At 40.4% G+C, this 16,776-nt stretch overlaps 1 protein-coding gene across 6 annotated transcripts in view; it reads left to right on the top strand.

Annotated features, from left to right (window-relative positions):
- The first annotated feature begins 237 nt into the window (after positions 1-237).
- Znf280d (zinc finger protein 280D) overlaps positions 238-16,776 on the top strand; it is a 77,589-nt gene continuing 61,050 nt past the window's right edge. For 5 of the 6 annotated variants that reach the window (XR_007589425.1, XM_050127323.1, XM_050127332.1 and 2 more), the window contains exons 1-3: positions 238-383; positions 13,043-13,084; positions 13,969-14,030. Coding sequence is in view for 5 of the 6 variants with exons in the window: in XM_050127323.1 (XP_049983280.1) it covers positions 14,003-14,030 (28 nt within the window). In the remaining variant the exon portion in view is untranslated. Of the gene's footprint in view, positions 384-6,868; positions 6,977-13,042; positions 13,085-13,968; positions 14,031-16,776 lie in introns of all 6 variants that reach the window. The other variant, XM_050127327.1, reaches the window with a different exon arrangement.

Below are 16,776 nucleotides of genomic sequence, written 5' to 3' on the forward strand. Positions count from 1 at the left end.
GCTGAGTGCCCACGGGTTCCCAGGCCTGAGGTGACCCAAGGGCACCACGGCCTCCCTCAGTCCCGTCCCCGAGTGGCCTCTCGGGCTGCCAGGGCACCGGCGGCCCGTGGCCTTCGAGGGCCCACGACGCGACGCACATGCCCGTGCTCGCCTCCCGCGTTGGCGGGAAGACGGGGAGCGCGGACGCGTGAGGCCGACTCGGAGCCTACCCATCAGGCAGCGCGCCGCGGCTCGCGACGCCCCCTCCCCCATCGCGGTGCTCGGCAGCCCGCTCCGCGATGGGAGCCGCGGCGGTTGCGGCGCACGGCCCGCGCTCCTCCCTCGCCTCCTCCTCTTTCTCCTCCTCCTCAGGGCTCCAGTCAGGCCGAGCCGCTCCGCTCACGGTAAGCGCCCCCCGCCCCGCGCGGCCGCCCGCTCGCCCGCCCGCCCGCGAAGGCCCTCCCGCGCGGCCGCGCCGCCGCACTCCGGGGGCGCAGGGTGGGGGTCTCGGGCCGCGGCGCGTCGGCTGGAGCGCCCGGGCCGGGCACGGGCCGGCTGCGCGTGTGACTGGCCCGCCATCTTGCCGGGCCTGGCGCGGGAGGGATCCCGGCGCGACGAGGCGAGGTGGACGGCAGAGCGGCGGCCCCCACGGTCCAGGCCGCCCGGCCTCCGCCTCGGCTCGCCGCCACACGGCAGCGCAGGCCCGCCCGAGCGTCGCGCTCTCCTCGGCCGGGCTTCGCTCTCAGGAGGCGACTCCCCCTCGGTCCTTTGTACCCTGTCCGCGGGTGTGTGGCGGAGACCCGACCTCCTCACAACACAAACCCACTCTAGTCTTCAAGCAAGAGCCGAACCCATTGCAATGGCGTCCGCAGTAACAGCCCCAGAGGCCCTGCCTTTGCTAGACGAGCGCTCCTTTGCAGGCTCACAGCCTTCTTTCTTGTCAAAGGGATGTCCCCACGGTGTCACACGAGTCCCGTTATTGTCTACACGAGAAGGGCTTTGAGCAGAAGCGAGTCCGAGTCGGACAGATTTTCCAGCGAGCTTTGCAGGTTTCACTTAATAAACCACAAGCGAGTGCTCGCCCTTTGAGGTTTTAGGTTGCTCAAGAGATGTTTTCACGACTCACCTGCCGTTGGAAAAGCCTTAGGACGCGTTCTAGAGAGAAAAATGGACAGCAGCCTGCTGCCAGCATGGAGGCCTTTGCCTTGGCGAAGATGGGTTTTTCTATTCAGCCTGCCATAGTTAGATACTCGGCTTTATTGTTTCCAAATTTGGACGGAGTCCTCTAAATCATTGGGCGTCTTTTAGTGCCCTTAAACATAATCACCCGAGGGGAGTAGGGAGTCCAAAAGACCCTCTTGGGCATTTGTAAGCTCTCCTGCTCTGGGAGGTGACTGAACCAACTCTGGCTGTTTGGATGTAAATAATATGGCGAAGGCTTGGGTTTGAGGACCTTGTGCTTTTGATTGTCCTACATCCGCACTAACGCTGTTGTAAATTTTTTTTTTTTTAATTTTTGTAGTTGTATCTGTCACTGATGTCACTTAATGTATTCCTTTGGGCCCCTTTCCAAAGGGGAGGGCTGTTTGGAGGGTCGGCCTCAAGAGTTGGCTTCAGTGAGAACCCTGGGCTCCCTGGCCAATTACAGAGCCTGGGTGTTCTGACTCCTCATTCAGCACTCACCTCACCATTGTGTGCCCCATTTTCATTAAAGTGAGAGTAGGAAGGAGGCCTAGGCCTCCATATTAAAGGAATAGCCTTCAATTTTCCATACTCTTACATTTTAATTTTTGAGATCATGTTACCTTTGGATGTTATTAGTGGTCATATTTTTTGATCATATTGGAATCTTGAGTATGGCGCATCCAGATGTCTACTGAGGGTGAGATTTTGTAAACATGTTGCCACATTTGCTTTGTCTCAGCCTGCTGAACGTGTTTGTTGCAGATGTGACAGTTCGCCCCTCAGTACTGGATATGTACATCAGTAAATAAAAGATAGAGGCCATTTCCCTCTATACAATAGCACATCACCATGGTCACACCAAAGAAAAATAAGACTATTTGTATGTATTACGTATTTTTCCACTATTTTACAAATCATGCAGATATATAATTCATATCATAAAGTGTGAGACGACTTAGTAATCATAGCTTTGGTCTCATAGTTCAAATGTTGACTTTGGAAACCTCCTTTTGCAGTTTGCTTGGTTTTAGTGCTTAGTATGAATTTACCTGCATCTGTCTGGTATTTAGAGGGAGACATTCTGAGAAGAATTAGGAAGAAGAGGAACAGTTTTGGAGAGTAGAATGTGTTCAATTTAAGAAACTTGGAATTGGCCAAGTGTGGTGCTTTGGGAGGCAGAGGCAAGTAAGTGGCTCTTCCTGTGTGATTAGGCCAACAGGGTGGCGTAGTGAGACCTTGCCTCAAACTTTTAAAAACCCTTGGAATTGTTTCTACCCTGTAAGAGGTAAAAAGAATAGTTGGAAAACATTTTGCTTTGGAAAGTTTGGAGCTGTGTAGCAATAGTGAGCCACAGTGAGTTAGATCTAAGGTAGCTTGCTGTGGGAGCACTATAAATCTTAGTATTTCACTTCTCTCTAGTTAAGCCTAGTATGCACTCCTTCAGCTGAGTGTTTTTCTTCTCAACATTACCTTTTTTTAGTTGAGAAGAGTAAACTAGGTGGTGGTGGAGCACACCTTTTATCCTAGCAGAGTTGGAGGGATCTCTGTGAGTTCAAGGCCAACCTGGTTTACTGAGGGAGTTCCGGGACAGGCACCAAAGCTACACAGAGAAACACTGCCTCGAAAGACTAAAAGTAGAAAAGAGTAATACAATAAATATTTAGCATACCTGTTGTATTTATTCAATAGAAAATTTATAACTACACATTGTTGTTTGTTTATTTGAAATGGGGGTTTCTCTGCAACAGCCGTGGCTGTCTTGGAACTCACCCTGTAGACCAGAGAGCCATCTGCTGCTGCCTCCTGAGCACTGGGATTAAAGCTGTGCACCACCACTGCCTGGCACATTCTCTCTTTCTTAAAACAAATATTACTTACTTATTGATTGTTAAGTTTGAGAAAGTCTGTCTTGGGTACCTCTTAAGAAGCCTCCAAGATTTCCTTTATATGGTACACTTATGTATCACAGTCAGAGTCTGTGTTGCTGCTCTCTTTTCATTCTTCTGGTTTATCGCATTGTGAATTGTCAATTTTTTTCCCATTATATAGGCAAAGAGTAGTAAACCAGAAATTCTAACCACATTCAGTGAAAACTAGCAACAGATAAGGATCAGGACATACTATCACAAAATAATGTCACTTTGGTGTAAAGAGTATTTTGAGTTAAAAGGCAATTGAGAATGAAAAGATGCATGAAGAATTCTGCTCTCTTTGGCTAAGGGCAGGACTTAAATTTCCTATATCTGAAGGAGGTTAGTTTGCAAAAACATACCTTGCTAAAATAGCTTTTTTCTTTGTTAGTCTCTTTCCAGTCTTTTTGTTTTTAGTTTTTTATTTTGTTTGGCAGCGTCTTATGTAGCTCAGGCTGGCCTGGTACCGGTAGTATGTCCCAAGATGACCTTGCTTCCTGAGTTCTGAAATTTGAGACGTGATACCTTATCCAGCTTCCCAGTGATTTATTCTTGCTCAGATCCTAAACTTCTCTGTTAAGATGATAAATAATCCTCCAAATCTAGTCATTTCTGTGAGTTTCAATCTTCTGTGAATTCTTGAGCATGAAGTTTGTGTAACTTTTCCTAATTTTTTGTTAAGTTTAATTTGTAGGCCTTTAGGTACTGAGTCTGTGTATGACTAGAAGAAAAGTTTGTGTTCTCAGACACTGACTACAAGGATGGTCATCAAGTCAGTCTTATATACTGAGAAGAGAAGCAATGTAATATTTTGTGAAAACCGATAAGAAAACTGAAAAAAAAAAAGTGAAAGATCTTGCATTAATCAGATTTAGTTCACTCTTGTATCTTTTCTAATACTTTTTGTTGTTGTTGTTGTTCATTTTGTTTTGTTTTTTTTTGAGACAGTGTTTTTCTGTATAATAGCCCTCCCTGTCGTGGAAGTAGTTCTGTAGACCAGGCTGGCCTCGAACTTGCAGTGCCTGCCTCTGCCCCACGAGTGCTGGGATTAAAGGAATGTGGCACCACCACCTGGCTTGTCCTTTTTCTAGGCAGTTTAATCATTCTTCAATTTTTGTTGTCTTTGTTTTTAGCATAGTTAAGGTTGAGCAGTGGTAACCTAGAATGGTGAAAGTAGCAAAAAGATTTCAAGATGTAGGAAAAATACAAATCAGTTAAGGTCCCACAAAATACTTTAATATGTAAAAAGATACTTCTGTAGAAAAATGTAAGATAGAGTGAGTTTGATTCTATTTAAGATTAGTAAAGCCTGGTGAGATGGCTCAGTGGGTAAAAGTATTTGCTGCCAGGCCTGTTGATGTTAGTTTGATTCCCTGGACGGACGTGGTGGAAGGAGAGATCTGACCCTGTATGTTGTCTTCTGACCTCTGTCGTGATGCATGTGCATACACAAACAAATGCAATAAATTTTATTTTAAATCAGTCAGCAAATTTCCCCTTCTTGTTTAAACATCTCTAGGAAACAACAAAAGTCATGAATTGAAATACTTGAAGAAGGAAAAAAAAATTAAAGTGTCTGTGAACACTTAATAGTGTGGGGATGATTAGTAGTTAATTGTACAGAGTTCTAACTCTCTAATGCATGACTTAAACCTGTCTGTCTGACCTTCTATGTTAGCTTTTTTTTCTAATTTGTTACATCTCTAACAAATTCAAGCAGTATTAGAAAGTTGTTCTTGAGAGATCTGTTCCAAAATATTTTTCTTGTTAGCAGTACTTCCTTCCCTTCATTTACCTCTGAAGATAAATGGACTTTACTGTCAAAAGTCTTCTGTAGTGAAAGATGATAAACTGAAATCTTAGAATCAAGATGTTATATTTAGGCTTTTTGATTAATGAGACTAAGCCAAAATATTTTTTAAAGTCATTTTTAGTTTAAACAGTACTGTACTTTGACTTAACTTATAATGATGAACACAAATGATTTTGGATATACACCTAAACACTCACACTATGTTTTTATACCAATAATAGTAGAGTGTTGCTTTTACCGCTTGGATGTCTTTGTTTATTTGAGAATTAACTAATTCTAATGTTTTCTAATGTTTTACAACGTTATTATTTCAATTCCATGGATTTTTGACCACTATAGTAAATTTAGCCCCCAACCCCCTCACAAAGTCTGTGACTTATGTTTACATGGAACAAGGAGTGCCAGTATTCTGAAGCTTAAGGCACTTGGAAGGAATTGACTTTGTTCCTTTACTACTTGTAGTTCTCTGTAGCTATAACCAAATACTCTACAAGAAAGGAAAGGTTTATTTTGGCTTATGATTTCAGAGTGTTGAGTCCTTCATGGCCGAGGGAGTGTAGCAGAGCACACAACATTTCACTTCATGGCAGGCTAGGAAATTGACTATGCTTTGTTCAAGTTCATTTGCTGTTTTCCCTTTTACTCCCAGCACCTGGAATGTTGCCACTCGCATCTTGGATAGGTCTTCCCTACTCGACTAGTCCTGTCAGACACCAGACACACTTGGAGATTTTGAATCCATTCAAACTGACAGTGAAGATTAACTGTCATGCCCTCTGTCTGTTTTGTGAGGCTGGGTTTTCTTCATTTCATCTGAACAACTAGTGTTCTAGTAGTATGAGTCACTTTTGAAAGTCTGGTCCCTTGGAGTATGTGGTCTGTTCTACTACTCACTGCACACTGGAAACTTTAGCAGTAAGACAGCCCAGCTGTGCCTGGGTTGGTGTAAAGTTATCCATGTTTGATACCGGTTGATATTCTATACTAAATGACTGAAATCCACACAGTGTGATCTGTATGTCAAGAGACAAAGTATAAAGTGAATCTTAGAAAGTAAATCCGTTTACCTTTGATATAAAGATTCTAAGCACTTGAAAATGGCTGAGTGAATACAGATTTTGATGGACAGCTGTAAGATTGACAAATAGATGCTGGGCGGTGATGGTGTACTCCTTTAATCCCAACACTCAGGCAGGTGGATCTCTGAGTTTGAGAACAGCCAGGCCTACACAGAGAAACTCTGTCTCAAAAAATAAACTAAATAAATTGACTAGATAGGCATAAGAGACTTTCAGAATTCCATATACTATATTTTGATCATATTCTTTCCCTCCTCCAACTTCTCCCAGATTCTTCACCACGACTCTACCCAACCACCTTCATGTTCTTTCTCTTAGGGAAAAAACAAAACAAAAATTACTTATAAATAAATAAAATCCAGATGACAGTTTTCAGTAGGGACTAAACCACAGGCGAGATGACAGGGCTAGAGGCTCATACTTGATAATTCTACAGCTGAAGCTATGGAATTTATTCACTGTCTTTTGGGTATCAGTCTGAGGTCTCAAATGCTACAAAACCCCATTTCTACATGCTTTAAGGGGGAAAAGATATGGAGAAATCTGTAAAGGGTTCAAAGGAGTAGCTGATTGAGAGTTGAGTGCACTACTTTCAAGAAATGGAGTTCGCAAAATAGCTACAGATAAGACATGAACATTAAAAGGTGGTTTGGCTGTTAAGAGATTTGGGGGAGTCTTCAGGTGATACTTTTATCAGTGTAGTGTGCAGTAGAAAGGATTGTAGCTGGGCTGCCTTGCTCAGTTCAATTCTGGCTGATGAGTAGCAATAAAGAACAGATGGCTTATAGCCTAGATCACGTTTGCAAGATTTTTTTTATTTATGAGTTGATACAGAGGGATTTCCTGTTCTGTTGTGAAGAAGTTCCTTTATAAAAAAGTTTTGTTTTGTTATTTTTTTCCAGGCAGGGTTTCCCTGTATAGTCCTGGCTGTCCTGAAGACAGACCTAGCTGGTCTTGAACTAGCTCATAGAGATCCACCAACTTTTGCCTCCTGAGTGCTGGGATTAAAGGTGTGTGCTACCATGTGCTGACCTGATCTACTCTTGATTTAAAAAAAAAAAAAAAAAAAAAGGCTTTGGGTCTAATGTGAGAACACTGGAGTAGACATCTCCCAGACCAGACCAGCCTGTCAAACTAAGACATAGCCTGCTTATATTGTTAGAAAAAGCCGCTTATATAGTTACATGTTTGTGCTCATATTGTAATTTCATCAAATACAGTCTTGCATGTGCATGGATGCCAGTTCCACCAGGCACAAGCCTCTTGGTGCACCAATGTGTAGTAGGAGCTGTGGGCCGCTTCCTGCCTCCCAGCTCCCGGCCACCGGCTAGCTTTATACCCGAAATAACAACACACAAACTGTATTCATTTAAACACTGCCTGGCCCATTTCTATTAATGTGTGTAGCACCACGAGGTGGTGACTTACCAAGGAGATTCTAGCCTATGTCCATCTTGGGTCGGAGCTTCATCGCGTCTGCCCTGGAGAGGAGAGGCATGGTGTCTGAACTCACTTCCCAACATTCTGTTCTGTTTACTCCACCCACCTATGTTCTAGCCTATCAGGCCAAGCAGTTTCTTTATTAATTAACCAATGAAATCAACTCAAAACAGAAGAACCCCACATCACCAATGATAGACTTTTTTTTTTTTTTATTGAATCACAGGAGTAGTACATCTCCCATCCCAAATGATAACTGCAGAATGAGCAAGGTTTTCAAAAGCTCACCACGTTTTCTCTTTTCTGCAGTGGGAAATTCTAACTCTAGAGTAGATTACATAGTCATGGCTGCAGCAAGTCTGGACATGAAACAGATGTGGCTTCAGCAGCATTGAGACCTTGATTATTGCTGCTAGAGTATTTTCTTTAGAGTGATTCAGGTTCAGAAAGGTTCACAGCCCTCAGAAGGGTCTTGCACTTGGGTGGCAGTAGAGAAGCACAAAGGAAGGATCTGATGGTGTCATTCTAAGGGCTTAACAGCTAACAGTTCTGCTCAAAACCCCTACTTCCAACTCCTGAGTGGAACTTGGAACAAGACCTAGGAAGCTAATACTCTGAACAGTATTTAATAAAGCCATTAACCCTAGCCTATGCCTGATGGAGAAATTCTGTGTTCTATATCTGTATCTTTTGAGAGTTGTATTTTAAACTATCACAGCTTTGCTAAAATGAAATATGTATTGCTTACTTGAATTATGAATTATCTTTTTTCCTCTTCACCAGGAATTTGCTTGTTTTGAATAGATTTAGGTATAGTGTTGGATTTCAACTCTACTTCTTCATTATGTTTTACCTAGAAGCTTCTAGAAAAAAAACTGAAAGTAATAGCTTGATAACCAAATGTTTAAGTCCTAAGTATGGCATTTTAAAAGTGATCAAATGAAAGATCCTTCCTCATTTGTCAGTTTAGGCAAAAAATTATATTCCTGTACTAGATTAGAATTGGCATGGACCATGAGGGGATCTTATCTTGAAAGTGGACATTGTCAATTTCATAATGGTTGAAATTTTCCATATTTTTCCATTTGGTGATATGTGTTCTTTAGAATTCATCTTTTGAAACCTTTTAATTGCTATGTTACAATGAAATCTGCCTCCTCCCTCTAATTTTTGTCTTTTATTTCTCATGATTATTGAAATAGTGCTGTTTCTGAAATCTCTGGCCTTTGAAAGGAATGTGCTTGAATTTTGTATATTTGTGTGTGTTGTGTGTGTATGTGGGGGGAGTTCTATGTGCACTCGTGTGTAGGCCTAAAGTTGATATTGGGAATCTTCTAGATTGCTCATCTACTTTATTTTCTGAGGAAGAATCTCCCAACCAAACCAAGAGCTCACTGATAAGCTAGTCTAGTACTCCATTGGTCAGTTTACTCAGGAACTACTGGTGTGGGTTTTGGGGACTGGAATTCAGGTCTCGATTGCAAGACAAGTACCTTAACTGCCGAACAATCTCCCCAACCTTTGACTCTCCTCCCATCATCACTTAGTTGTATTTCTATAGAGAAAGTACTTACCTGCCTCTATAACTCACTTTTCACAATGATATGGTTTGAGCATTAGATGAAATAATTTTTTAATTAGGGCAACTATAATTGTATAATGATTATAATTATTTTATGACTACAAATTACAACGATAATTTGTAGTAAAAATATAATGAATGGAAGTTAGTAGTTGTGTTAAAACTTGACATTAAGAATGAATTTGTAGGGGCTGGAGAGATGGCTCAGTGGTTAAGAGCATTACCTGCTCTTCCAAAGGTCCTGAGTTCAATTCCCAGCAACCACATGGTGGCTCACAACCATCTGAAATGTGATCTGATGCCCTCTTCTGGCCTGCCGGCAGACACACAGACAGAATATTGTACACATAATAAATAAATAAAATATTTAAAAAAAAAAAAGAATGAATTTGTAGCTGGGTGGTGGTGGCACACACCTTTAGTCCAAGCACTCGCGAGGCAGAGGCGGGCAGACAGATCTCTGAGTTTTAGGCCAGCCTGGTCTACATAGTAAGTTCCATTATAGCCAAGGTTACATTGAGAAACCTATCTTAAAAAACCAAAAACCAACCAAACAAAAGAATGAAGTTGTATAGTTTACTCAAAGATGATAATGATTGAGACAGGCCTTCCTCTGTAGCTCAGGCTTGGCACTGAATTTAAAATCCCTCTTCCTCAACCTCCCAAGTAATGGTTTATTACAATCATGGCCAGGTGATGGTGGCGCATACCTTTTAATCCTAGCACTTGACAGAGGCAAGTGGATTATAATTATAATTTTGTCAGGACTGAGTCCCAACTTTTCCTCTTTTCTGTTTGTTTATCGCTGCTAAGATCTCCAAATGTATACTTTTTTAAAATTACATTTGGTGTTTTTGGTTTGTTTAAAAATTATAACTGTGACATTCTTTTTTATTTGTTGTTTGTGTTTGTACCATATGTGCCTGCATGCCATGGCATGTATATACTTGCAGAGTCATTTCTCTCTTTCTACCCTTATATGGCCTCTAGGGTTTTAACTCATGCTGCCAGTATTACATAGCAAGCACTCTGCTTTCTGAGGCACCTTGATAGTACAAAACTGTATCGAAGTGTACTGATTTCAGAGTTTACCCTACTATTAAAAGCTGAGAAGGAAGGAGGATGTAGGAGATCCAACACAAGATGTGAAATATGCTAAGCAAGCACTCTTCCCGCTTTACTCTCAGCCACAGTAAATCACATTTTTCATAACTCAGTGTTTGGTAATTTTTCATAGTTAAGAGATTTAGTTTTTTTTTTGGTTTGATTGAATTTACTCCCCTCTGCATGTTAGGCCACCATTCTACCCCTGAGCTGTATCTTTAGTCCAGAAGTTCATAAATTGCCAAACATTAATAAGAAATTATATGTATTTAAATTTTCCATTGACTTCTAACAAAAACTTTTAAGGCATAGTTTAATCTTATATATGTAAAAGCTAAAAAAATTAATAAAGTAGATATTATAATTATTTTTATCTACAAAAGGTTAGGTTGTATTTTGAAGTCTTAACTTTTTTTACCCTTCCTTTTCTTCTTTCCTTTCCCTCCCTCTCTCCTTCCCTCCCTTCCTTCCTTCCTTCCTTCCTTCCTTCCTTCCTTCCTTCCTTCCTTCCTTCCTTCCTTCCTTCCTTCTTTCCTTCCTTCCTTCCTTCCTTGTGTGTGTGTTCGCGTGTTCCTGCCTGCCTGTACACACATGCTGTGGAAGTAGGAGGACAACTTGCATGAGTCCTTTTCTTTGGCCATGTGGATTCCAGGGATCGAGTTGAAGATTATAGGTTTGCTCCAAGCCCCTTTCTGCAACAAACCATTATGCCTCTGAAGGATCCTCACTAAATCAGTTACTTGGAATTAATATTTTCAACATGAGCATGAAATCTGTGCCTGACTCTGTAGCTGAAGTAGAGTAGTCTTTTTCTGGTTATTTCAGAAGCAACTTGAAGAGGCAAGAAAACTATTTTAGAGCTGTAAAATCCAAGCTGATGCCTCTGCTGGATATTCTGTTTCTCTTTCAGGTGACTTATTCATTGAAATAAATGCCTTCACTCCTAAATTGTGAAGCATATTTCATGGAATTCATATAACTACTTAATAGAATTATATGAGTCTTATAGTTGTAGCATACTTTCTTTTGGGCTCCCAACCAGCCCCCAACTCATGACACGAGACTTATTATTAGTTATGAATGCTTAGCCTTAGCTTAGGCTTGTTTCACTAGCTCTTATAACTTAACCTGTTTCTCTTTGTTTACATTTTGCATCAAGACTTTCTACCTTTCTTTCATTCTGTATGTCCTATTCCATGTCTGACTGGCTAGTGGCTGCATGACTGGGTCTGAGAATTTCTCTTTTCATTCTCTTGTTCTCCTCATTTTAGATTCCTCTTACTTCTCTCTGCCTGCCAGCCCTGCCTAGCCCTCTACTGCCTTGCTATTGGCCATTCAAGCTTTATATGCAACACATTTTCACATCGTTAAACAAATGCAGCATAAACGAATGTAATATACTTTTGCCTAGTTGAAGTAATACTCCACAACAGAATATATAATTGTGATTTGTTATTATTTTTTCAAATACAGCATAAATGAATAATATATTTTTGCCTAGTTAAAATAATATTCCACAGCAGATAGTATAATTGTGATTTGTTGTTGCTATTATTTTTTTGAGACAGAGTTTCTCTGTGAAACACTCTGTAGACCATGCTGGCCTCGAACTCACAGAGATACACTTTCCTATGTGCTGGAACTAAAGGCTTGTACCACCACCGTTCAATGCTCCTTTAGTTGTTGGGAATGAGTGAAGACACGTGTCTTTTGCTATTTTTCCGGCCCAAGAGCATGCTTAGCTGGTTGCTTCTCAGCTTCTCTGATTTAGCAGGTTTTCACCCCGACATCTGACTCTGAAGTCTTTATTGGTAAATAAAATGATAGAAACTTAGTTTACCAAGGCTGCAAGACTGGAAGGCCTTCCAGGGCACAGCCTGAGTGGCCATGGGCCCACAGATGCTAAAGTATCAGTAAGTTCATGCACAGCCTCTCTAAGCCAACGAAAAACATCATTTGGTGCCCAAAGAAGGGGTACCAGTTGTAGCAGATCTTTCTTGTCAGACTCTCTTTAGACTGCTGACCCCCAAATAATGACACGGAGACTTAATTATGAAAGTTTGACCTTTAGCTTAGCTTCTTTCCAACTAGCTCTTGTAACTTGAATTAACCCGATTCTATCAATCTACATTATGCTCCGTGACTTTTTTAACCTCTCTTCCATTCTGTATGTCCAACTTCCTCCATGTCTCGCTGGTGTCTCTTCTCTTCCCAGCATTCCTATCTCTGGCTTCCAGGCTATTGCTGTTCATCTCTTTATTAAACCAATCAGAGCAACACATCTTCACACAGTGCACAAATATTCCACAACACTACAACACTAAAATATATTTAAAATTATGTCTTGTTATTGAAATATATATATATATTTTTTGGTTTTTCGAGACAGGGTTTCTCTGTAGCTTTGGTGCCCGTCCCGGAACTAGCTCTTGTAAACCAGGCTGGCCTAGAACTCCCAGAGATCCGCCTGCCTCTGCCTCCCGAGTGCTGGGATTAAAGGCGTGCGCCACCACCGCCCGGCTTGAAATGTATTTTTGAGTGTGAATAGGAACAGATTAGCGTCAGGTAGCATTTGGGAAGTAACATTTACTAAAACTGATTATGAGGAAATTATTCCTTTTTATGCATATATTCTGTTGTGTGTTTGTTTGAGACAGTGTCTCACTGTAGTTTAGGCATCAAACGTTGCCTCAGTCACGATTATAGATATGTTTCACATGCTTGTCACAAATAACTTAGCTTTAATTTACTAACTTATCCGATTTATTGAAATTGGAAGTACTTGATATAATTTTATTTCTGAAATTTGGGATTATTCAGGAACGAACCAGTTATTTTAAATAAATTATGTGCATAACAAACATCCAACTCTAACAGATTTTTATATAAAGGGTAAATGGTATATACTTTTATGTAATATGCCCTAATGGTAGATATCTTTCTTTTCTAGAAAGGCAAATTGAGATAACTTGCTACCTTTTGTGGTCACATGGTAAGTTTAAATATTTCAATTAGATCCAACAGTTTCTTCTTTCTTATGTATTTGTTTATGGAGTGTGAGTGCAGGTGCACGCTCTGTGTGTTTGGTCAAAGGTCAAAGAATGACATGGGGTCCCTGTTCGATTACTCTCTGCCTTACTCCCTTTATACAGTACCTTACTGGCCTTGAAGCTTTCTGTTTGGGCTAGACTATCTGGGTAGCAAGCTACTGGGATATACCTGCCTTTGTTCCCCAGCACTGAGGGTACAGGCACCTGGCACATGTTTCTATGCCTGGCTTATGTACGTGTTGGGGATTCAAACTGAGGTCTTCCTGTTTGCACAACAAATGTTCTTAGCTATTGTTCCATTTCCCCAACTTCTTCATCAAGAATTTGTCTCCTCTTCCTTCTCCTCTTCTTCCTCCTCCTCCTCTTCTTCTACTTCTACTTTTTTTGGCGATGTGGGGGTGGCTTTGGATTCACTCTGTAGACTAGGCTGGTCTGGAACTTAGAGATCTGTCTGTCCTTGCCCTCCCTATTGCTGGAATTAAAGGTGTGCACCACTATTGCCTGGCTGAGAATTCCTGTCTGTCTGTCTCTCTGTCTGTCTGTCTGTCTGTCTGTCTCTCTTTCTTTCTTAAGACTTATGTATTTATTAGGTATACAATGTTTGCCTACATGCCAGAAGAGGGCACCAGATCTCATTACAGATGGTTGTGAACTACTATGTGGTTGCTGGGAATTGAATGTTGTACTTTTGGAAGAGCAGACAGTACTTTTAACCTGAGCCATCTCTCCAGCCCCTGGCTGAGAATTTCTTGATTGCAAGCTTGACATATCAATATTTGCAGTTAAAATGACTCAAAATTGACTGATGTCATATGTCAATACTTAGGTGACAACTTAGAGAACGTCAGATCTGCAACTTGATGGGTGACAGTTCCTCTCAACAGAAAGGTGAGTGCTTCTTCAATGATTGATGCTCATAGGCAACGGGTGCGTAAGTGCACTGTGTGAAGGGTGAGGTGGGCACTCTTATACACTGTGTGGTGAAGGGTGAGGTGGGCACTCTTATACACTGTGTGGTGAAGGGTGAGGTGGGCGCTCTTATACATTGTGTGGTGACGGGTGAGAGGTGGGGTATGCCTTAAACTTTGGTATTGCTGAGGTAACAGATAACTAACAAGTCAAGTAGAAATGAAGTATTTTATCTCTACTAATAGAAATGGCTACTATTTATCACTTTGGTATACATTATTACATATTTTTCTTCTATGCTTGTACAAACATTTATAAAAATTATATAAAAGAATTATAGCTTTTTTCTTAATAGTCTTTGATATGTTAACAATGGCTTAGCCTTGTTAAATACACATGCACAGACATAAACATATATGCGTGCATGTGCTATAAACTATATTAGTTTACAAGGGTTGCCATAACAAACTGTTACAGACTAGCTGGTTTAATTTGGTAGAAATTTATTTTTGGATAATTTTTGAGGGTAGAAAGTCAGGACCAAAAGTATTGCTAGGCTTGATGTCTTTTGTGAATGCTGAAAGAAATGCTCTAGCCCACGTTAAATCTGTGATTAATTATGAACGTATTAAGAACGTGGTAGAATGTTGTCTTAATTTTGGCTTAAAAGCAGAAATGGCGCTCTTTGGTATAATAGAAAAAAATACTTAGAAATGATAAATTAAAGATATTATTTAAAATAGAACCTCAGATTATTTCTTTGGTAGTCTTACTGTCTTCATGTTTGGACAAGCTCCAATTATGTTCATATACATACCTGTTATATTAGTTGAGGCCCTTAACACTGTTTTCTTTCCCCACCTTGCGTCCCTCTGTTCTTGTATTTCTTCTTTCTGCATTACAGTGTGAACCAATATATGCATGTAGTTTAAAGAATCAGACTGTAAGGTTTTAATTGGCTCTGCCAAAGTTTTTTGAAGTTTGTGTGTGTATGTGTGTATAATATTTCATCAATTTTACTAAGAATGTTATATAATTAAAGATGGATATTTTTGCTTTCTTTTAAAAAATGTGTTCTTCACAATTTTTAATTTATGTGTATGTGTGTGTCTGAGTTTTTATCTTGTGTATGTGGTGCTTGCAGAGACCAAAAGAGGGCATTGACATTTTCTGGAGCTGGAGTTACAGGAGACTGTTAGCCACCCAGTATGGATATCCAGAATAGAGGTTGGGGTCCTCTGATAGAGCAGCAAGTGCTCTTAACTGTTGAGCCATCTCTCCAGCCCTGTTTTAGCTTTCTTTTTATATATGTTCTTATTTTATTATTTTTAATTAAGTGTAGTGTGTGTATGGGAGGGTAGTTATGTTCATGGATGAATGAGGTGCTCACAAATTCCATGGGAGGGTGCCAGATCTGTTGGGTCATATGCAAGAACAGTACATGCTCCTAACTGCTGAGCAACTTCTTCAGCCCATTTTACTTTTTATATTTTGTTTTGTCTTATTTTTCGAGAGACAGGGTTTCTATGTGTAGACCTGCCTGTTGTGAAATTTGCTTTCTAGACCAGGCTGGCCTTGAACTCTGAAATCACCTTTAAAGGTGTGCTCCACTATCTCTTGGCCTGTGAAGTGCTCTTAAAGTTAACTTAATCCTTTTGAAGTGTTGCTATCCTTCATCCATCAACCAGAAAGAACATCTGCTTGTTCTCTAGACCTACTGACTTACTCTTTTCTGGGACTTTATTTTATATTGAATGACATGTCCTTTGCTCCCTATGTCTCACCTTTTGTTTATTAGGCTGTGTGTGTGTGTGTGTGTGCGTGTGTGTGCACACATGTCCATGAGTGTGCATATGTACAAAAATGTATGGGAAATCAGAGGACAGTTTGTGGGAGTTGGTTTTCTTCCACCACTTACAGACTGGGGATCTAATTCAGATCATCAGCCTTGGCAGCAAGTACCTTTACCCAACCACTAAGCCCCGTTAGCTTCATTCTTATTCAAACACTAATTTTTTTGTTTGATGCCTCTAAAATACCAGTTTCTTTTTTACTTTTCTTGCTTTGTGTCATCTTTTTCCTAGAATCCTTTTAATTTTTTTCTCTGTCTTTTGATCTTTAGATAGGACACGTTCCTTCCTAACATTCCTGGTGCTTATCCATTCATGCTTAAAAGAGAGGTGTTACTTGGTCAGAATTTCTAAGTAGTTTTTACTATATGCAATACTTTAATTCAATTTCTTTAGGGAGAAATGTGTAATAATGTGTAATTCGTTCTACTTGAGATAAGCCTCAGTCCTTTCCAATAATTCTCTCTAGTACTACTTCCCCTCATTTTTGCTCTTTTGCCTTGCATTTCTAAATCTGGTTCATTCTAATTTGTTTCCCATCTATGGCTCTTGCTATAGTCCACCTCCCTATTAGTTACGTCTTTTTTTTTTTTTTTTTTTTTTGGACAGTGGATAGGATATAATCCTTTTTGTGGAGATAATCATTCTAGATGTATGACTGAAACTCATTTTGACTGGATTTTCTAGGTACCGTAAATTACCTTTGCTTGTCTGAAGTCTGTTGGTTTATTATAGCTTAGAAAGTAAGATCTTAGTTTCTTACTGTTCTCATGTACTCACCATAAACATCAATTCAGAAATTGTTACTAGGATTATTAAAGTAGATTCAAAATATATATAGCAAATAATCTTTTTAATTAAAAGAATGTTGCTTC

This window comes from Alexandromys fortis, unplaced genomic scaffold (assembly GCF_014885135.2).
Source record: "Alexandromys fortis isolate MF-2015 unplaced genomic scaffold, M_Fortis_MF-2015_v1.1 scaffold_22, whole genome shotgun sequence".
Lineage (NCBI taxonomy): Eukaryota > Metazoa > Chordata > Mammalia > Rodentia > Cricetidae > Alexandromys > Alexandromys fortis.